Source organism: Pseudorca crassidens, chromosome 11 (genome assembly GCF_039906515.1).
Source record: "Pseudorca crassidens isolate mPseCra1 chromosome 11, mPseCra1.hap1, whole genome shotgun sequence".
In the NCBI taxonomy this organism is placed as follows: domain Eukaryota; kingdom Metazoa; phylum Chordata; class Mammalia; order Artiodactyla; family Delphinidae; genus Pseudorca; species Pseudorca crassidens.
This window is the reverse complement of record NC_090306.1, coordinates 3,296,464-3,318,180: the sequence shown is the minus strand read 5'-3', so window position 1 is coordinate 3,318,180 and position 21,717 is coordinate 3,296,464. Positions and strand designations below refer to the sequence as shown.

At 54.9% G+C, this 21,717-nt stretch overlaps 1 protein-coding gene across 5 annotated transcripts in view; it reads right to left on the bottom strand.

Annotated features, from left to right (window-relative positions):
- TEAD4 (TEA domain transcription factor 4) overlaps positions 1–21,717 on the bottom strand; it is a 67,934-nt gene extending 46,217 nt beyond the window's left edge. For 4 of the 5 annotated variants that reach the window (XM_067756137.1, XM_067756140.1, XM_067756139.1 and 1 more), the window contains exon 1: positions 1,601–1,685. In XM_067756137.1, coding sequence (XP_067612238.1) covers positions 1,601–1,670 — 70 coding nt within the window. In that variant the 5' untranslated portion in view covers positions 1,671–1,685. Of the gene's footprint in view, positions 1–1,600; positions 1,686–21,250 lie in introns of those variants that run through there. The other variant, XM_067756138.1, reaches the window with a different exon arrangement.

Genomic DNA, 21,717 nt, shown 5'->3' with positions numbered 1-21,717 from the left:
TTGAACCTCTCCAGATAAAGCATAAATTCAATGAGATCAGGAATAAAAATCTCACAAGGTTTTCCGCAAAACTTAACACTGATTCTCAAAACACACGGAAGCCCAAGACGGTTGTCAAGTCATCTAACGGAGCGCCTTCACCTTGGGTCAGACCCTTCCCATACATGTCTCCCCATGGGTCCGACCTGACCTCACCTCTTTAAACCCTGAACACACCCCTTGGGTGGGGGCGGGGGGGTCCTCACCCGTGGCTTACCCCTCACTATGATCCCCAAACCTGAATCTTCCCTGGGTTTGGACTGCATAGCAACCAGTCACCGATCCCCAGACGCCTCCAAAGCTCTTCTGACTCAACGCGGCCCAAGTCCCGTCCTTCCACTTGTGGCTGAATCTTCCTCCTGCCCCGTCTCTCAGGAACAGACACAACCATCCACCCAGAAGCCAAAAAACCCGAGGAGTGCGTTTTGACTTTTCCCTTCATCTCCCATCAGCGATCCACGACCACACCCTGTCCTTCTCTCTTGGAGCCCTAACCCAGAGCTTCCCCAGGGCTCACCTGGACGACCGGCCAAGCCCCGTCCAGACTCCAGAATCCCTTCACTGCAGCCAGCGATGCTTCTACCGCACACGATCCTTCCACTTAAAATCCTTCCAGGGCTCTTAAACAACGGGATTTTACAGGCCCTTTATCCGCCGATTGCGGCTCTCCCTCCATACCTTCCATCCGTCTGCACCACTCTCTCTCCTCCCTCTTCTTTGCACCCCCCTCCCAAGCCCCAAACTCAGTTGCCCAAAAGATACCCCAAAATGCCAAGCTCTTCCCCCGCACAGGGCAGAGCTGCCGGTGACCTTCCTCCCCAACCCCCTTCCCCCGGCCAACTCCTACCCATCCTTAAGGTCCAGCCAAAATCTTTTCTTTTTCTTTTTAATTGAATAGCTGATTTACAATACTGTGTTACTTTCAGGGGTACAGCTGTTTCAGCTAAAATCCCCCTTCCCCTGGGAGGATGACCCCAAGCTCAGTCTGGGTGAGGCGCCCTCCGCGCTCCGGCAGGTCCCCGTGCTTTGGGCACCTCAGCGCCAGCTCCCAGGGTGACTGGTCCCCCTTAGCACACTGCAGACCCCACGAGGGCAGGGCTGGCCGTCTTTCTCAACTAAATCCTCCGCACGCTGCACACGCTGGGAAGAGAAGGATGAACAAATCAATGGCTATTTGGTGTGCGTCTGTGAAGTAATGATTTCTCTGTGGGGAGTATGCACTGTTCTGTGTTTAGTGTTAGGAAACAGAAGGAAATCTCAGTAAATGTCTGGACTTGGGCACAGCAGAGGGAGAGCTTGAGTTGTATGTAAACCCCTTCGGGGTTTATTCTGGAGGCTGGTAAATGAGAAGGTGACGTCTGGGAATCAAGACGCCGTTTCTGGCTCCAGGTCTACAAGCCGCTGTGACCGTGGACGCTGTGACCGTGGACGAGTCCCTCCGTTTCTCTGGGCCTCAGCCAGATCACCTGTGAATTCTGTCCCTGGCAGGTCCCTCCGGCCCTGGCAGTGCCTGCGGCTCGCAGCCCAACCCCCTACTCTCCCAAGTGGCCTCTACACATACCTTGCGGACTCTCGCCTGCGGCTTTGCTCAGAGGAGGCTGGAAACCGATCTGCCTTGGAGAGGCGTCCATGCGATGGTCGGTAGGACCAGATGTCAACTGCACGGGGCCTGACCCAGAGCCCGTGCTCGGGAAGAGCTACTCACGTCCCCCTTACTATTACTAAGCTGCACGTAAAGCCTAGAGCCCTAAACAGACCAGTTAGATACATACACCTTAAACCCTAAAGCCTAATAATAATTAATACTAGCTAGTTAATAATATGAATACCTACGGCGTCGTGTCTCCTGGCTTCACCTAGATTTTCTTCTGGGATCTGACACTAAACACAGAAGGTGCCCCAGAGGCCAGAAAGTTAGGAGATGAAAAGGAGGGTGCCCCAACTTCCCTGACTCCACGTGGGCCCCTCGGAGAGCAGGGCCTGTGCTCCCTGGGCCCTTCCTTCCCCCGAGCTGGGAGCTGGGCTGAGCTTCGAGCTGGGCTGGGCTGGGGGCTGGGCTGGGAGCTGAGCTGGGCTGAGCTGGGAGCTGGGCTGGGAGCTGGGCTGGGAGCTGGGAGCTGGGCTGAGCTGGGAGCTGGGAGCTGGGCTGAGCTGGGAGCTGGGAGCTGGGCTGGGCTGGGCTGAGCTGGGAGCTGGGCTGAGCTGGGAGCTGGGCTGGGCTGAGCTGGGAGCTGGGCTGGGCTGGGCTGGGAGCTGGGCTGGGCTGGGCTGGGAGCTGGGCTGGGAGCTGGGCTGGGAACTGAGCTGGGAGCTGGGCTGAGCTGGGAGCTGGGCTGGGAGCTGGGAGCTGGGCTGGGCTGGGCTGGGCTGGGAGCTGAGCTGGGCTGAGCTGGGCTGAGCTGAGAGCTGGGCTGAGCTGGGAGCTGGGCTGGGCTGGGCTGGGCTGGGAGCTGGGCTGGGAACTGAGCTGGGAGCTGGGCTGGGAGCTGAGCTGGGAGCTGGGCTGAGCTGGGAGCTGAGCTGGGAGCTGGGCTGAGCTGGGCTGAGCTGAGAGCTGGGCTGAGCTGGGAGCTGGGCTGGGCTGAGCTGAGAGCTGGGCTGAGCTGGGAGCTGGGCTGGGCTGAGCTGGGAGCTGGGCTGGGAGCTGGGCTGGGAACTGAGCTGGGAGCTGGGCTGAGCTGGGAGCTGGGAGCTGGGCTGGGCTGGGAGCTGAGCTGGGAGCTGGGCTGAGCTGGGCTGAGCTGAGAGCTGGGCTGAGCTGGGAGCTGGGCTGGGAGCTGGGCTGAGCTGGGCTGGGAGCTGGGCTGAGCTGGGCTGGGAGCTGGGCTGAGCTGGGCTGGGAGCTGAGCTGGGAGCTGGGCTGAGCTGGGAGCTGGGCTGGGCTGGGAGCTGGGCTGAGCTGGGAATTGGGCTGGGCTGGGAGCTGGGCTGAGCTGGGAATTGGGCTGGGCTGGGAGCTGGGCTGAGCTGGGAATTGGGCTGGGCTGGGAGCTGGGCTGAGCTGGGAATTGGGCTGGGCTGGGAGCTGAGCTGGGAATTGGGCTGAGCTGGGAGCTGGGCTGAGCTGGGAATTGGGCTGGGCTGGGAGCTGGGCTGGGCTGCGAGCTGGGCTGGGAGCTGGTCTGGGCTGGGAGCTGAGCTGGGAGCTGGGCTGAGCTGGGAGCTGGGCTGAGCTGGGCTGAGCTGGGCTGGGCTGGGAGTTGGGCTGAGCTGGACTGAGCTGGGAGCTGGGCTGGGCTGCGAGCTGGGCTGAGCTGGGAGCTGGGATGGGAGCTGAGCTGGGCTGCGAGCTGGGCTGGGAGGTGGGCTGGGCTGGGAGCTGAGCTGGGAGCTGGGCTAAACTGGGAGCTGAGCTGGGCTGGGCTGGGAGCTGGGCTTGGCTGGGAGGTGGGCTGGGCTGCGAGCTGGGCTTCGTGGGCAGGGGGAAGCCAGGCCCAGACCCTGCCCCAGGAGGCAGGTTTGCTGAGGCCCCCGCACTGGGTCCGCCCGGAGGAGAGCTGGGCAGAGGGTCACCCGAGGCCCTGGGCCACGGGATCCATTACCGAAATGGAGCTGCTCCCAGCTCCGTGTGGCCTGCCATTCCCAGCCCACAACCCTGCCTGCCTGTCCTGTCCACAACCCCCCCTCCGCCACCCCCGCCTGCCCACAGCCGGGCCTGGCAGGTGCTTCCCTCCCCAGGCAAAGCTCCCACGCACGCGGCCTCTGCCCGCGGCTAGAAGGGATGGCGGGTAGGGTAAGCCAACAGCAGCCCAGTGAAGGGTCCCTCTGCGCCTCCTCCTGGTCCCCCAGCGACCCTCGGGGGCCCTGCCAGGAGGGGCTGGAGGGGACAGATGGCATCGCTGAGCCCGGGCCAGGTGCCACGAGCAGAGGAACAAAAATAATCCCTGACTTGGCTCCAGGGCTTGCCCTGGAGGCCTCCTGCTCTGCCCCACCCCACCTAAAAGCCCACCCAAGGCCACACAACACTCAGCTCCATCCTAGGGACCGCTGATGCCAGTTACTCAGGACTTTTCCAAAGAATTGGGAACTTACCCTGGCTTTTATCAAGATCTTTCTAATAATGAGAATAATAAGCTTCTCAAAAACACCTTCAGGGACTTCCCTGGTGGCGCAGTGGTTGAGAGTCCGCCTGCTGATGCAGGGGACACGGGTTCGTGCCCCGGTCCGGGAAGATCCCACATGCCGCGGAGCGGCTGGGCCCGTGAGCCATGGCTGCTGAGCCTGCGCATCCGGAGCCTGTGCTCCCCAACGGGAGAGGCAAAAAAAAAAAAAAACACCTTCAGGACAGGAAGGGAACTGTGATCCCCAGGTTATAAATGGAGAACCCAAGTCTCAAGGAGGACCAATATCTCACCCTGAGAGAGTGACCTCAGATCTAGTCCCCTGCCTGGTCCACTGTGGTGTCCTCAAGACTTATCTCCTGCTCTCAAAGCCCACCCCTTTCAGTAGCCCTCCACGGCCATCGGTGATCACTCAGCCCCCCCAACTCCCCCTAACGCCTGGAGCCCCCAACATGCCACTCAGAACGCGGCAACACCTGGTCCTGGAAAAGTGATGGCACCTGTGCCCACCTGTTTCCCCTGCTGGCTGTGAGCTACTTGAGGACGTGATTTTCTCCTACATCCGTGTCCCCCACCACTCCTGGCTCCAAGCTGGGGACTCAGCAGCACACGGCATCCTTAATTAAGGAGTCAATTCTTCCACTGATCCCCTTTCCTCGGTCAAGGACAAATCTACTACTCGTTTCCGTTTTATCACAACATCTCTGACTCGTTGGGCGTCAACACATGTTATAACCTCCTCCCCATGGCCCTGCCCCCAGACTGGAAGTGATGGAGACTGGAAGGAGCTAGGGAAGTTTATGGGACTTGCCTGGCGTCATCCAGAAAGTTAGGGAGGGACAATGAGGACGGGGCCTGAGGCTCCCGCCCAGTTACAAGATCAAGAGCTCAGGCATCCAGGCTAAAGGTTCCAGCCACACAGGACCCTTGGGACGGGGTTCTCACGTCCTGCCCACAGAGGCCTCAGCTCTTAACGCTGAGGGTCCTCTCCTGGAGGCCTTTGGAAGAACCACCTTCTTCATCCCAACAACCCCTATAACTGAGAAGCTGTAAGGAAAAGAAAACTTGGGGTTTCCTTCCAGGAACCCGTCCCAATCTTCCAGATACATGAAGATGTGGGATATGGGATATGGTTGGGGGGGCGGGGCGTGGAGACTAAGTAATCTGGGAGGAAGGGAGTGGGTCCCCTTCCGCCTCAACCCCAGAACAGGGATCCTTCTTCAGGCTGCAGGACTCATCTATGAGGTCCGGTTATCAGGGCAGGTGGGGTCTAGTTTCTGAACCCCAGGTGCTTCGCCCAATCTGACTTAGCTGTTACAGAACCCACAGAGCACTGCACTGGACAGGGTGGATTCTCCTCATCCAACAGACTTCAGAGCTGGGACAAAAATGGCTCTCCCATCATTACCCTGGCTAGTCTCACCGGACCAGACTCTGGAGATTGGATCCAGCTCTACGAGGACCACAAAATACTGCACACACTGAAGCAGACAGAGACCTCTGGGGTGCCAGGGTGGGGAGGGCAGGGGCAGTCATCTCTGAGCCTTCGCTGGCCGGACCTCATTCCTTAGACAAGAACAGGAAGGGAGATCAGGAACAGTGGGCCCCAGCCTCCCTCCAGCCCCGTCCCCCTCTTCCCTCCAGCCTCTGAGTTCACGCACATTGTTTTCCGGCTGAGGCCAGGCCTCTGTACTTAATTCCCGACACCAGTCCAACCACAAACATCTACGGAGGGCGGAGGGAAATGGAAGAGGTCCGTAAAAGGGAACAAAAAAGTTCAGCTCTAAGAATAAGGTCTGAGGACTTCCCTGGCGATCCAGTGGTTGGGACTCCATGCTTCCGCTGCAGGGGGCACATGTTTGATCCCTGGTCAGGAACTAAGATCCCACGTGCCACGCTGGGAGGGAGGGAGGGAGGGAGAGAGGGAGAGAGAGAGAGAGGGAGAGAGAGAGAGAGAGAGAGAGAGAAAGAAGGGTCTGAGGTCTAATGTCTCACACGGTGACTACAGTTGCTGAATGTTCTCCCACACACACACAAAAGAAAAACATGTGAGATGAGAGATGTGCTAATTAACTAGATGGAGGGGACCCTTTCACAATGTATACGCACGTCAAATCACCAGACCCTTGAAGTATCTTATAGTTCTAGATGTCAGTTACGCCTCAGGAAAGCTGAAATTACCTACTATATGCCAGGCTCGGGGTATGAGGTCACTAGGACACGGTTCTGCCCTCAACATACTTCAGTCTATGGGTCCAGGGGTCCCTGCAACGATGCAAGTACAGTCTACCTCTTATTATCCACAAAACCGTCACAGATTCCGTGTTTGCAAATTCGTTCACTCACTAGAATCCGTAACCCAAACTGACACTGGCGGTGCTTCCCGGTCACTCGGACGTGTCCCTGTGCTGAGCGGCCATCACCCGTGGTCCACCTGAGGTCAATCCAGCCCACCCTGCCTTCCAGTTTCAGCTCAGACCCCAAACAAGCGTCCGTCCTTTTCCCGGTCTATCTAGTGCCATGCTTTTCCCATTTTTGTCTTTTTGTTGTTGATCTCACTGTTTAAAATGGCCCCCAAGTGCAGTGCTGGGGGGCTGCCTGGTGTCCCCAAGTGCAAGGAGGTCGTGATGTGCCTTATGGAGAAAATACACGTGTTAGATAAGCCTTGTCCAGGCGGGAGTGATGGTGCTGTTGGTCGTGAGTTCAATGTTTATGAATCAACAATCTATTTAAACTAGGTGTCTCTGAACAGAAACACACATAAAGCAAGATTACGAATTAAACGGATGACAAAAATGTTGCGACCAGAGCCTCACAGGAACCTAACCCGTGTCTGCCCTCAGAACACTGGTTCAGTACCTGCTAATTCACGTTCTCAGTGACTTTATAGGAATCAGGAATGACAAGAATCCAGTGCACCAGGGAGAGTAACACGTTAAACCATTACAGGTAAACATCTTGGGGGGAGGGGGAGGATTTCAATAGACACTGAGCTCAAGACGCTGGGAAAATCACACCTGGTGGAGAAAGACATGCCCCAAGGCAGCCAAAGGTGGAGCCAACCCAAATGTCCTTCAACAGACTAAGGAATAAACAAAAGGTCATCTATCCATACAGTGAACTATTACTCAGCTTTAAAAAGGAATGGGGGAGGGCTTCCCTGGTGGCGCAGTGGTTGAGAGTCCGCCTGCCGATGCAGGGGACACAGGTTCGTGCCCTGGTCCAGGAAGATCCCACATGCCGCAGAGTGGCTGGGCCCGTGAGCCATGGCCGCTGAGCCTGCGCGTCCAGAGCCTGTGCTCCGCAACGGGAGAGGCCACAACAGTGAGAGGCCCGCGTACCACAAAAAAAAAAAAAAAAGGGAATGGGGGGTAAAAAGAAAGGGAGTTCCCTGGCGGTCCAGTGGTTAGGACTCCGCGCTTTCACTGCCGTGGGCCCGGGTTCAATCCCTGATCAGGGAACTGAGATCCCAAAAGCCATGAGGCATGGCCAAAAAGATACAAAAATTAAAAATTAAAATAAATAAAAATAAAAAGCAATGAAATTCTGACACATGCTACAACCTGAATGAACTTGGGGACATTATGCTAAGTGAAATGAGCCAGACACATAAAGGATGAATATTCTATGAAACACCTGAAACAGGCAAATCCATAGAGACAGGAAGTAGAAGACAGGTTATGCGGGGTGTGGGGTGAGGGGGAAGTTTGTAATGGGGACAGAGATTCTGTTTGGGGTGATGAAGAAGTTCTGAAGACCGATGGTGATGGTAACACAACACTGTACTTAATGCTACTGAACTGTACACTTAACAAAGTTAAAATGGTACATTTTAGGGCTTCCCTGGTGGCGCAGTGGTTGAGAGTCCGCCTGCCGATGCAGGGGACACGGGTTCGTGCCCCGGTCCGGGAGGATCCCACATGCCGCGGTGCGGCTGGGCCCGTGAGCCATGGCTGCTGAGCCTGCGCGTCCGGAGCCTCTGCTCCGCAACGGGAGAGGCCACAGCAGTGAGAGGCCCGCGTACCGCGCAAAAAAAAAAAAAAAAAAATGGTACATTTTATGTTGTGCATGTTCTACCACAGTTTTTTAAAAAGGGTCACCAGGAGATAGAAGGGAAAAGAAATGGAGGGAGGTGGGAGAGGGGTCACTCCAGGAGTCTGGAGCCCAGCATACAGGAGAGAAAGGAAGGTGGCCTACGTATAACCAGAAATGCAGAGAGAGGCGGCGGGCAAAGCCCCGGGATGGAAGGAAGGAGGGGAAGGTTAGAAACAACCCACAGGTAGTGGATGGGCTGGGCAGGGCCCGGCAGCCAGCTGGAGAAAGCTGGCCCCCGTGTGACTCAGAAGGCCAGCCAGGGCTTGCTGGAGGCCAAATAACGAAACCACCCAGAACCTGAGGCCATGAGGCCCAAACGCCCCACCGTCCTTCGCGCTGGGCAGCGCCCCTTCCTCTCCAAAGGCACACAGCTCTGGGAAAGCTGGGCCTCAGGCTGTCTGGTCTATCGTGAAGAAGTTCAGGGTCACAGGACCTGGTTTTGTTGTTTGTTTGTTTAAATATTTATTTATTTGGCTGCGCCGGGTCTTGGTTGCGGCACGTGGGCTCAGTAGTTGCGGCACGCGGGATCTTTAGTTGCGGCATTCGGGATCTACTTCCCTGACCAGGGATCGAACCCAGGCCCCCTGCACTGGGAGCGCGGAGTCTTAACCACTGGACCACCAGGGAAGTTCCAGGACCTGGGTTAACGTCTGCCTCTGAGCCGCTACACATTCACCTCCCGAAGCTCCTGTTTCCTCATACCTCAAACTGGGAGCAGACACCCTTTGCGGAGCGATGATGGAGGACCAGTGTGATGAAACAGGCAAAGCCCTGGAGGGCAGCAGCGCGTCCCTCCCTCCCCTTTCAGTGGAGACGTTGATCATACCTCTCGACAGGACAGGATGGGGAGGGGGTGAAAGCGAAGAAGGCAAAAGGAGGGGACCCACAGTCCTTCCCAGTGTGAGCGCCTGTGGGAACCAAAGCCACAGGGAGCCGGGGCAGCCGGGAGGGTGGCGCTGTGCAGCCCGGCGCCAGAGGCCTGGCTGGGCCTCACACCGGCCGGGCCATTCCACTCTCTGGGGCTGTGTCCTTGAAGATACTTGCGGGATGATGGAGGGATGACAGAGGGGTGATGGAGGGATGAGGGAGGGGGACAAGGACAGTGTGAAGCATCCTCCCCTGGACAGTGGGGAGGTGAACAGCAGGAAGAGTGAGGGGCACAGAAAGGAGGAAATCGGTGAAGAGGGAAGCAGGCCAGAGGGACAGGTCAACAGGGAGGGGCAGAGCGCGCCTCAGAGAAGTAGGGGGAGATTAGATTCCTGAGCAGATACAGGCCCCCAGCCCATCCCTCAGACACCCACCCCAGAGGGGCTGCAGGGGTTAATGAGGGCGGGGCTCCAGCGTGGTGGGGCTCCAGCGCCCCACCCCCCTCAGCTCTGCGGAACGGCCAGCCATCCTCCCACTCCCAGCCCAGCGACCAGGGCTGTGGGTGTCTGTGGGCCTAGCCCTAAGGCATCCAGGAAGTGCCTGTCCAAGGCCCTCCACCTCTGCCCTACCCACTGGGGCCACAGAAGCCCCTCTGATCTCACAAGGAGAAGAAATCAGGTCCCACGTTCAGCCTTGCCATGATTCGTGGGGACACTTTCCCTCTCTGGACCTCGGTGTCCCCACTTACAAAGAGAAAAGGCGGGGAAAGGGGAAGCTCATTCACGATGAAAAAGAAATGAGCTCTCAAGTCAGGCGGAAACTTGGAGGAAACTTAGAGGCATATCCCTAAGTGAAGCCCATCTGAAGCCACACGTGGAAAGGCTGCAGACTGTACGACAAAGACCACACAGCATTCGGAGAAGGTGACACCATGGGGACAACAGAAGATCAGTGGAGGCATGAGCAGGTGGGACACAGGAGTCCCAGGGCAGTGAAGCCACTCCGTCTGGGGCTGAAATGCCACCATTACATGTGACGAGACATGTGTCCAAACCCACAGAACACACCACTCACACAGCGGACCCTAATATAAACTGTGGGCTTTAGTTAATAACATATCAATCCTGGCCCAGCAAGGTAACAAATATGCCACACAGGGCAAGGAGAAAGCGGGGAGGAGGGAGGGTATTCTGCGTAATTTCTGCTCAACTTTTATGTAAACCCAAAACCGCTCAAAGTAATAATAACAACAAACTGACTTAAAGAAAGGGTGGAAAAGACTGTATATATGTATAACTGAATCACTTCGCTGTACAGCAGAAAGTAACACAACATTGTAAATCAACTCTACTCCAATAAAATACATTTAAAAAATAATAATAAAGTAGGCAGTTCCCTGGCAGTCCAGTGGTTAGGACTTGGCGCTCTCACTGCCAAGGGCCCGGGTTCAATCCCTAGTCGGGGAACTAAGACCCCACAAGCCGCACAGGGCGGCCAAAAATAAATAAATAAAGATAAATATGCATTTGGGGAAGCTGGAAGAAAAAAAAAGGATGGGAGGAGTAAGCCTTGCATTTATTTCTCCTCTGGGCCCTTCCCAGGATTCTAAAATAAAACAAAAGTCACAAAAGTACTGGAGGCCAAGGGACCGCACCAACCCACTGGGCTCCCTCTGGGCAGGCCTGTCCTGTGGAATCCAGATCTCACAAGCCATCAAGGACCTGGAGCCTTGGAAACTCCTCACAAGGCGAATCCCCAGGCACGGCCTGAGCAAGCTGGGCCTCCCCTACACCGCTGCACCCACAGAGGGCAGGACTGTGCCCACGTGCCAGGACTGGGGCTGTGCCCGCACCGGTGCCCCTGCAGCTCAGTCACCCCCCCGCCCCCGCCAGGGAGGAGCCCTCCGGGGCCCAGGGCATCAGGGAGCCACGGTGGGGTGAGGGCTCAGGGGGAGCCCCAGGGAGCAGCACGCAAGCCCCATCCTCAGCTCTGCCCCCTCTCTAATCACCTCTGGGAAAGGCCTGCCCAGGAGAGAATGAAGACCCCTGCATCTGGCAGCACCACAGCCCCCAGGACATGGGCGAGGGCCAGGCTGGACGGAGGTTAACAGAGAGGCAGCACCCACCCCACCCTGGGTCATTTTCATAGGAATGTCCTTCTGTCTCAGAGCCACCCTGCCTGCACCGGGGTAGAAGTTCCAATGGCACAGGGCCCTCAGACCCCAGGCTGAGGTCACACCAGCGAAGACCCACCCTGACCCAGAAACCCACCCCACTGATTCCGCTCTGCACCAGCCACACCCCCGCCCAGCCCTTACTCCGGCCACCGGCCAAGTCCCCGCCTCCAATTCCAGAATGCACGCTCGCCCAGTTTGGAAACAAGACCACGGAAGCGGCTGATACCCAGGCTGTGCACAAGCGTTCGCTGTTCTGATGGGCCTGGCCAGCCTGGCCAGCGAGACACCACCGCGGCCTCCTGTTCTGAAGCAGCTGCTGCGCCTGGAGTGGGACCTCACGGAAGAGCCGGTCCCTTCATCTCTTCCGTAGGTCTTTCTCTAGGGGACCCTCATGTCCCACCTCAACCCGGTCCCACCTTTGCCCCGAAGAAAGGCCAAGGCTTAGGACACCAAACTCTTAGCCCACACCTAGCATCTTCTTTTGGAGATTTTCTCCTTAAGTGAACTTCCCCCCAATTTGTAAATCACACGTCTGACAGGGGACTTGTATCCAGAATATTAAAGAACTCTCATAACAGAACAATCGAACGAAAAAAACAGGCAAAGGATTTGGACATACCTCTCACCAAAAGAAGTTGTACGAATGGCAAATAAGCACCCGAAAGGACGTTCCACGTGGTGGCCATCAAGGAAATGCACATTAAAACCTCAAGGAGACTCTACTACACACCTATGCGGATGGCACAGACGGGACGGAAAGGAACCTGACAGCACCAGCGCTGCTGAGGACACCGAGTGATGGAGCCCTGACGCTCTGCCGGGAGGAGGGCCGAACGGTGCGCGTGGGAGAACGGCTCGGCGGTTCCTTAAAGCTTAAAACATACACGCATCGCGTGACCCAGCAATCCCACTCCTAGGTATTTATCCAAGAGAAATGGAGACCTGTGTTGGCACAAAAACCTGCACACCAGTGACGACAGCAGCTTTACAAAATCATCAAAGTCTGGAAACCAGGCCAAAGTCCTTCAACCAGCAAACGGCCAAGCACAGTGTGGGACGCCATATAACGGGGTCCTTTGTTTTGTATTTTTTATTTTTGGGCCACATCACATGGCATGCAGGATCTCAGTTCCCTGACTAGGAATCGAACTTGTGCCCCATGAAGTGGAAGCTCGGAGTCCTAACCACCGGACCGCCATAAAATTCCCTATGACGGGGTCCTTGTGACTCAGCAATGAAAGGGAACTAACTTCTGACCCACACACCACCTGGTCGAAGGGGGCATCCAGCTGAGTGAAGTCAGCAGAGCCCAAAGCTACACGCTGTATGATTCCACCTGACGTTCTAGAAAAGGCAAGACCACAGCAGTGAGAACAGATCGGGGAGGGCAGAGTGGGCATGGGGCGAAGGGGCTGCAGCGTTGAGGAGCCGTCTGGGGAGATGGTCGGTTGTGGACCCTGACCGTGGTGGCGACCGCCCAACTCCGTGCATATGTCAAAGCTCATAGGACTACACATCACAAGGAGTAAACTAGGCTGCATGGAAATTAAAAACGAGACTTTTAACAAGTCCTCCTTATTCTACCCAGAGTACCCGGAAAATGGACCGTGTTCATAGAGTCCCTCCTCTAGTCATTTCATGCCCACAGCCCTGAAATCACTACTTTTTCTGTCTTCTCACAGATATTTCTCCTGCCCTCTTCCTTCGTCCCTCTCTCCTTCTCTCTGTCCCTCTTACACATGTACACACTCAGCTGTCAAAAACCTACCCATCCTTCAAAGCCAGCGCAAGTGGCTCCTCTTCCATGAAGCCTTCCCTGACTGCTCCCAGCCCCTTCAGGATGAATCCTCTTTACCGGCATCCCCTCTGCACTTGCCTGTGCTGCTGCTTCTTTCCTTCTTTTTTTTTCTTTCTTTCTTGGCCGCACCATGTAGCACGCGGGATCTTAGTTCCCCAACCAGGGATGGATCCCTTGCCCCCCACAGTGGAAGTGCAGAGCCCTAACCCCTGGACTGCCAGGGAAGTCCCTTGTCTGTGCTTCTCACTGGCCCTTCAAGCACCCCGCAGGCTCTCAGCGTTCGTTACTCAGTCCGTCTCCCCTGCTGGATCGCACGCTCCTTGAGCACCTGCCACGTGCCCCCCGCTGCACCTGGCACAGGCCAGGCACACTGTGGGTGCTCTGTGACCACTGAGGGCAGGTGCAAGCGGAGGAGGCTGATGCCAAGGAGAGCTGGCGCTGCTGCGGCTGGCGGAGCTCCGCGGGGGGTGTCGGAAGCACTCAAACCTCCAAGTCGACACGAGGTCACGCGATTTTCCAGGACGCTTTTCTTCCTCCTTGCCACGAAGCACAGCTCCGAGCCCCGAGGAGACAGAGGCTCAGGACACACCTGTTGAGGGACGGGACCCTGTGCCATCATCGGGGGCTGGCATTTCTCTCCCAGGAGGTGGCCCTCTGTGCAGCAACAACCGACCAGCCCATCTGATCTGAATCCATTCCACTCTGTAGAACTATGGGCACCGGCAGGGAAGCCCAGGGACCACGGGGCCCCTCTATGGCTGGGCTTTCCCAAGCACAGCACTGCCTCTCCAGGGGTTAAGGACCAGTTACAGGTCATTTACCTGATAAACACTTATACAGTGTTTAATATGTGCCCGGCAAAAAAACCAAGCACTTTACAGATATTGCCTAATTTAACCTTCACATCAACCGTATGGGGGTGGCACTGTTATTAGTATTGCCCCCATTAATAAGCGGGGAAAATAAGGGACTTCCCTGGCGGTCCAGTGGTTAGGACTCCACGCTTCCACTGCAGCGGGCATGGGTTGGATCCCTGGTCGGGAACTAAGATCCCGCAAACCACGTGGCTCGGCCAAAAAAAAAAAAAAAGTTGGGGGGGGGAATAAGACACACTGCAGCCTGGAAACTTGCCCAGGGCCACATAGCTGAAGAGCAGCAGGTAGGGGCTTCAAACCCAGGCAGGCAGGCTGGCTGTGAAGCTATACTGTCCAAACACTGGCCACGGCTAGTGGGCACTTGAAGCGTGGCCGGTGCAACAGAGACGTGCCGTTGAGTGTAAAACACGGGCTGGATCCCAACCCTTTTTACGAAAAACAATGTCAACTATCTCATTAATATTGTTTTACTATTGATTACACGTTAAGCGATAATATTTTAGACACTGTAGTTTAATAGAAAATATTATTAAAATTCATTTCACTAGGGAAGGGTGGGGAAAGGGACAGTTAGGGAGTTTGGGATCGACACATACACACAGCTATATTTAAAATGGATAACCAGCAAGGACCTACTGTATAGCACAGGGAACTCTGCTCACTATTATGTTAACAACCTAATGGGAAAATGTATAACTGAATCACTGTGCTGTACACCTGAAACTATCACAACATTGTTAATCAACTCTACTCCAATGCAAAATAAAAAGTTAACAAAAAAATTCATTTGACTAGCTTCTTTGCGCCTCTTAAATGTGGCTCCCAGCTCACATACAATTTCACATTCCCAGCGGACAGCACCGGCTCCGGAGTCTGTGCTCGCAGCCGCTACCCGACGCCGGGGCATCTTCCCCTGACCCTGACGCCCGTCCACTCAGCTTGCACAAGGGTGACGCGGGCCAGGCAATGCTGCCCACACCTCCCCGTGCTGCATCCTCCACCCGCTGGGACACTGCTCCTTCCCCCACATCTCTCAACCTCGCCTCCGGCAGGATGGATCTCCCCGAGGGCCAAAGTGGGAAAACACCTCCCTCCTCGCCTAGTGGGGTCCCCACCTGCCACATGTGGAGAAACTGAGGCCAGGGCCATAAGGGGGAGGCAGAGGCCCCAGAGGTCATCTGATCCCACCTCCCATCCAGCGCAGAGATGTCCGGCGAAGCATCCCTAACCAGTTCTGCACAGAAACAGAAATTCTGTGTAGCTCCACCTGGTCCTGCCTCCTGAGATCACGGATGGATCTGCTGGTCCTGCACAGAGGGCTGCCTCCTGGGAGAGAAATGCCAACACCCACCCCCGCTCCAAACTCGGCTGAGATGCTCGAAGCTCAGTGCTTCCTAGGTCCGGTGTGTCCAACCTCCAAAACCAGAGAAGGCTCCCAGTGTGGCCGGAGCACTGCACTGGACTCAAGCCTTTCTGACGCAGGCTCCGCACACCACAGGGCCCAAAGGGAAGCGCGTGATGGACCCGGGTACAAACTTAAACCCCGCATTAATCTCTGTGTAGCTTCTTCCTCCTCTGTAAAGGAGAGGTTCAAAAAATAATAACAAACCCCATCTCGCAGGGCTGCTGTGAAGATTAAAAGAGAGATGTCGAGAGAGATGTTTAGAATAACACCTGGCATCCAGTAGGCACTTAATAAATGCTCATTTCCCTTCCCCTTCCTTCATCAACCAAAAACCCAAAGTTTTTTTTTTTTCCCCACAAGAATGGACAGTAAGTTCCTATTCTATATAATTGATATTCTGAACTTAAATGCAGGATTTTACACATAAACTTTTTAGGTTTCATCTTGAGATATGAAGACATGTTTAATATCGCTAGATGTCAAGTTATTTTGAATGGCTAAAAATTGAAAACAATTTTTTTAAAAGTCCAGTACAGCACAGTTAAATAAGGTATTGTCATATGATGTAATATTATTCAGATCCTTAAAATTATGGTTTTCAATAATTTATATACTCTATAGTATAGAGTAGTTAAAAAAACAGAATAGAGTATAATTGCAATTATGTTAAAATATATAGACTTGCATGAACACAAGTTTGGAGGGACATATACCAAAATATTAACGGTACTCATCCCTGAGTTGTGGCACTATGTACCATTTTATTTTCTCCTTTATATATTTCTTTATTTTCCTGGTGTTCTATAATGAGCATGTATTAATCTTAACTGAAAATTTATTTTAATTTCAGGGTTCTGCTTAATCTCAGCATTTTAGTCAATTGAAAGGATTTTGAATCCTGGTTCTGTCATCCAATAGGCTTGTTATCCTAAACATGCACAGAACTGATAGAGGACAAAGCCAGAAAAGATGTGACATACATCACTAGAGACCTCGCCCCAGGGTGACGTGAGCTCAGTACCCAGGGTGGTCTTTCAACTGGTCACAAATCCATCTTAACGGCTGCCATCAGCCAGAACACACTCAATTCTCCTGAACCCAAATTAGGTTATTTTCCCACGACTTGGTAGAGTGAACCCATGTTGGCCACTAGTTACCTCAACTTCATTTCTGATGTCCCCACAGACTGTATGTTCAAATATCTGACCTGGAATTTGGCCAGGGATGGATAAGAAGCTTACCAGCCGGCCATTTCAGGACCCCGGTCTTGCCCCCTTGAAGAGATGAACCAGGACAGCATTTGCTATCCTGCCGTCCTCACCTCCTCCCAGACCCCAGAAGCTTCTCTCAGGTCCCCAAAACGCGATCTGTGAGAATCTGGCCACCTGAGCTCAGGAAACGCGACTCAAGTGTGGTCCAACGCACTCGTCCAAGGTTGGCCTTCGCCCCTCTCACAGGTCTGCTCTACTCTGACAAAGATGAGGGCGTGGTAAGGGCGCTTCACCTGGGAGAGCATTCCGCCACCTGCCCCCCAGCCTGTCCCCGTTGTCCTCCTGTTCTGACTGTAGCTCAGAAAAATCCCTTTCTGTTGTCCAGCTGACCCAGGCCGGCTGTTTCCCCACCTGGAGCTCTGCCCACGGCCCAGTCAACTATTACTCAACGCTCAACGCCAAGATGGCCATCAGCCGGGGAGGAACACGACCGGTCTTTTATCCTGGGGGGTTCACGGGACAATGCACGCAAACATCTCGGGGGCTTGAGGGAACGCAGCGCAGCTCTGGCAGGGGTGGGCCAGGCCAGCAGACACTAGACACCTCGGCTGAGAAGGCAAAGCAGAGGGTTCAGCCAGAGGATGGGCTTCAGCAGCTCAGGCTTCTCTGAGTCAACAGGGCCCCTGCAGAGGAGAGGCCCACCCTGTGTGTCACCGGCCCCTCCCCAGTGCCCTTCGCACTGCCCCCAACACCCTGCCTTTCCTTCAGGCCGGATATGCATCCCCTCCCCCACGAGGGTCACCCAGCCTCCGCACAGCTCCCATTTCCTGCCCCTGGTGACTCCTCTGAAGTCTATTGTTCGAGTGAAGTTTGGGTCAAAGGAAGCCGAGTCCCCACCCATGGGGGCCCGCCCACCCTCCGCAGTCCGCACTGCAGGGAGCCGGGCCCATCCTCCTGATGTATTGAAGGCCGGAGGATGTTGGGCAAGGCCCTTGGGGGTGGGATTATGGTGGAAATGCTCCCAAAGGGCCAGTCGCTACAGCGGAGGGCTCCCAGCCCATATCCCTAATATCTACATGGAAAAACCAAAAGCGTGCGAAGAACTGTCACTTCAGAAGCCGTCAAGGCAAAGCTGGAATGAGAGCCTAGGAGCTGGAGACTATGCCTGGCTACACAGCCCTGCCCCACCTCCACCTGGGCCCCTGAACTGGCCACACCCTAGGGGGAAGGGGGGGGCCCCCCAGACAGCAGCTGTTCAGCTACAGTTTCAGAGCCTTAAAGGGAGCTGTGGTCCCAACTCCTGCCAGCAAAGGGTCACAGGGGGCAAAGGAAGGCAGGAGGCACAGTGCGCCAGCCTCCACGCCTGTTAGACGAAGGTGGCCAGGAGTCTGGGCATTGGGACCCACAGAGCAGGAGACGGCACAGGAGACAGAGTGGACCAGAATGGACCAGGGTGGACTCCAGTCCCAGCTGTGCCACTCACCAGCTGTGTGACCTTAAGCAAGCTACTGTCCCACTAGGGCTTCAGTTTCCCACCTTTATTTTTATTATTTTTAAAATTTTTATTGAAATATTGTTGACTTACAACATTGTATTAGTTTCAGGTGTGCAGCAAAGTGATTCAGTTATTTTGTGTGTGTATGTATATCTATTCTTTTTTAGATTCTTTTCCATTATAGGTTACTCCAAGACACTGAATATAGTTCCCTGTGCTGTACAGTAGGTCCTGTTGTTTATCTGTTTTATATAGAGCGTGTATATCTGCTAATCCCAAACTCCTAATTTATCCCTCCCCCACCCCCTTCCCCTTTGGTAAGCGTAAGTTTGTTTTCTATGTCTGTGAGTCTATTCCTGTTTTGTAAATAAGTTCTTTTGCACCATTTTTTAGATTCCACATATAAGTGATATCATATGGTCTGACTCACTTCACTTAGCATGATAATCTCTAGGTCCATCCATGTTGCTGCAACTGGCATTATTTCATTCTTTTTCATGGCTGAGTAGTATTCCACTGTATATATGTACCACATCTTCTTTTTTTTTTTTTTTTTTTTTTTTGTGGTACGCGGGCCTCTCACTGCTGCAGCCTCTCCCGTCGCGGAGCACAGGCTCCGGACGCGCAGGCTCAGCGGCCATGGCTCATGGGCCCAGCCGCTCTGCGGCATGTGGGATCTTCCCGGACCGGGGCACGAACCCGTGTCCCCTGCATCGGCAGGGGGACTCTCAACCACGGCGCCACCAGGGAAGCCCCCCACATCTTCTTTATACATTCATCTGTCAATGGACATTTAAGTTGCTTCCATGTCTTGGCTATTTTAATAGTGCTGCTATGAACACTGGGGTACATGTATCATTTCGAATTAGTTTTCTCTGGATATATGCCAGGAATGGGATTGCTGGACCATATAGTTTTAGTTTTTTAAGGAAGCTCCATGCTGTTCTCTGTAGTGGCTGCTCCTCACCTCTAAAATGAGCGAGTGGGCTTCCCTGGTGGCGCAGTGGTTGAGAGTCCGCCTGCCGATGCAGGGGACACGGGTTCGTGCCCCGGTCCGGGAGGATCCCACATGCCGCGGAGCAGCTGGGCCCGTAAGCCATGGCCGCTGAGCCTGCGCGTCCGGAGCCTGTGCTCCACAATGGGAGAGGCCACAGCAGTGAGAGGCCCGCGTACCGCAAAAAAATAATAAATAAATAAAAATAAAATGAGCGAGTTAGGTGCTGACATTAGAGTTCACTAATGTTCAGCGAGTTCACCCTGGGGTCAAGGCAAAACAGTAATTAGAACATAGGAGCTGGAGACCCTGTGCTCTGCGGTGACAAAGCCAGGCTCCCACCTCCACCTGGGCCACTAGCGACCCTGGTTCCTAAGTCTGAGGGAAGAAGCCTGTAGGGCCTGGCGTACAGCAAACGCTCAAGCCATTTGGCTAAACAAACATGAATGGCAGGGCAGGGTTTAGCAAAGGGTGTTCAGAGAAGTTCCCAGGAAAAAAGGGGTTCTAGGCTGAAACAGGCTTAGGAAACACTGGCTGCTGCGCCTCTGGCTGTGCCAGGCACGGTGCGAGGTGCTCTGCAAACACTGAATTTTCACCACCAACTTTTCCGATAGATACTAATGAACTCCTCCCATATTACTCATCAGGAAACCAAGCCTGAAGCCTTAAAGGTAGCGAGTAACTGTCAGGATTTATACCCTGGTACGTGTGACCCCAAACCTGAACCCGCTCTACTCCATCTTTAGACCAGACGCCCTTGAAGCCCCACCCACACATGGCCTGAGCCGGTGAGGGGGTAGGTGGCCCCCAGCAGCACACCTGTGTCCTCAGGGTGCGTGGAGGAGGGGCGGCGAGTCCCCACCCCTTGGCAGTGTCTGGTCCCTTCCTTTCAAGAAGCCATAAACATTATGCCCACAGCATGTGGCTGTGAGAATGAAGAAAGAACTCGATAAGGGGTCGGCCTGCGTTCACCCTGCCCATCCCACCACGCGCTGTCAATCTCACACTGCGGCCAATCTCCTGGGCATTGTGGCTCTCGCCCTACCCAGCTCCCTCCTCTAAAATGTTTCACATGGTGAAACCCCAATGGAGATAAAACTGAAAGCAAAGCAGAAAGGAAGAGATGGGGAAACAGAGATACCCCACAAGGTTCTCCTCACAGGTCAACCGGCAAATCAGAGGCAGCCTTCCCTTCCAGGCTGGCACGAAAGCATCTCTGCAATGCTCAGGACAGTGCCTCCTGGTCTAGCAAGTCTCCAGGGAGGAGGATTCTTCCTTTTGACTGCCCCGGCAGCTCTAAGGAGAGCTGGACCAGGAGAAAGTAGTTCGATTCCTCCTTGTTCTTGGGGCCAAATTTAAAAGCACTGTCTAGACAAATACTGTGTGATATCACTTACGTGTGGAACTTAAACAACAGACTAGTGAATATAACAAAGAAGAGGACTCACAGATATAGATATGAGCAAACTGGTGGTTGCCAGTGGGGAGGGGGCGGGGCAATTTAGGGGCGGGGGAGGGGAGGTACAAACTATTGAGTGTACCACAGGCTACAAGGATGTGTTGTACAACACAGAGAATATAGCCCATATTTTGTTGTAACTGGAAATGGAAAGTTACCTCTAAAAACTGCATAACATTTTTTAAAAGTTAAAAATAAATAAGTAAAGTAAAGCCCTGTTTACACAAATCTCAAGATTCGAAATCGTCTCTTTCTGGGGGGTCCAACCCCACAAACATCCCCAAATCTCACTACCATCACGAAAGGCAAGAATCTCAACTTCCCTTAACTTTCTGCCTAGGCGGAACAAAACCGACCTCCCTAGAAAGACAGCTGCCTGGAAGAGGCAAGTGTGGACAGCTTTCCTTCCAGCTCCGCGGGTCCAGGGCGAGTGGAGCCTGGGGGCCACACCCACAGCCAACTACTCCCGTACACACACCACCAGCGACACTGTCTCCTGCCCCCGCTTCGGCAGGGAGCAAGGACAGTCTCGCCCAGGAACAGCATCCTCGCGGGGAAAACGCACGCTGAGAGACGTGGCATCTCGCAAGTGCTCAGAAACACTCAGCTCTCAGACAAACAGCACTCTTCTCGAGTGGAAACGCGCTCCCGTTCAACACAAACAAATCCGCCTCCTGGAAGCCAGGTGAGTCATCTGTGAGCCGGTGTCACCCTCACATACACTCGAAGCTAAGGAGGCAGGACAGCCAGACGCCACATGAACTCATCACTTAACCCTCCGGGTCTGGCCCGAACCCCCTGACACACGAGTACACGGAGGCGCGAGTCCCGGGTCGGCCCATCCGCCGGGGAAATATCCGCTTCGGGGTCTGGGAGCTCTGCTCCCCAGACTCGCTGGTCCCCAGCGTAGAACGCACCAGGCTCCTCAAGCGCTGGGGAGCGGGGACCTTTTGCCGAGGTCCCCTCCGCTGTCGCAAAGCCTCGGCACTGCAAACCGCCAAGGCATCCACCTCCAGGGCTCTTCTTCCGAGCCCGAGAGGCGCCCAGCAGAAAAGAGGCGCGGGTGCCGGGTCTCTCCTGCCGCCGGCGTCCTCGGCTCCGCCTCCGGTCCTTTCGGCTCCGCGCGCTCCCCTTCCCCGCCCCCCGGCCCTCTCGCCCACCACGGCCCTGCGGTCCGCGCGCCTCCACGTGCCCGACTCGCCACCTAGTCCGGTCCCGGGTGAGAGCTCCTCCCGCGCCGCC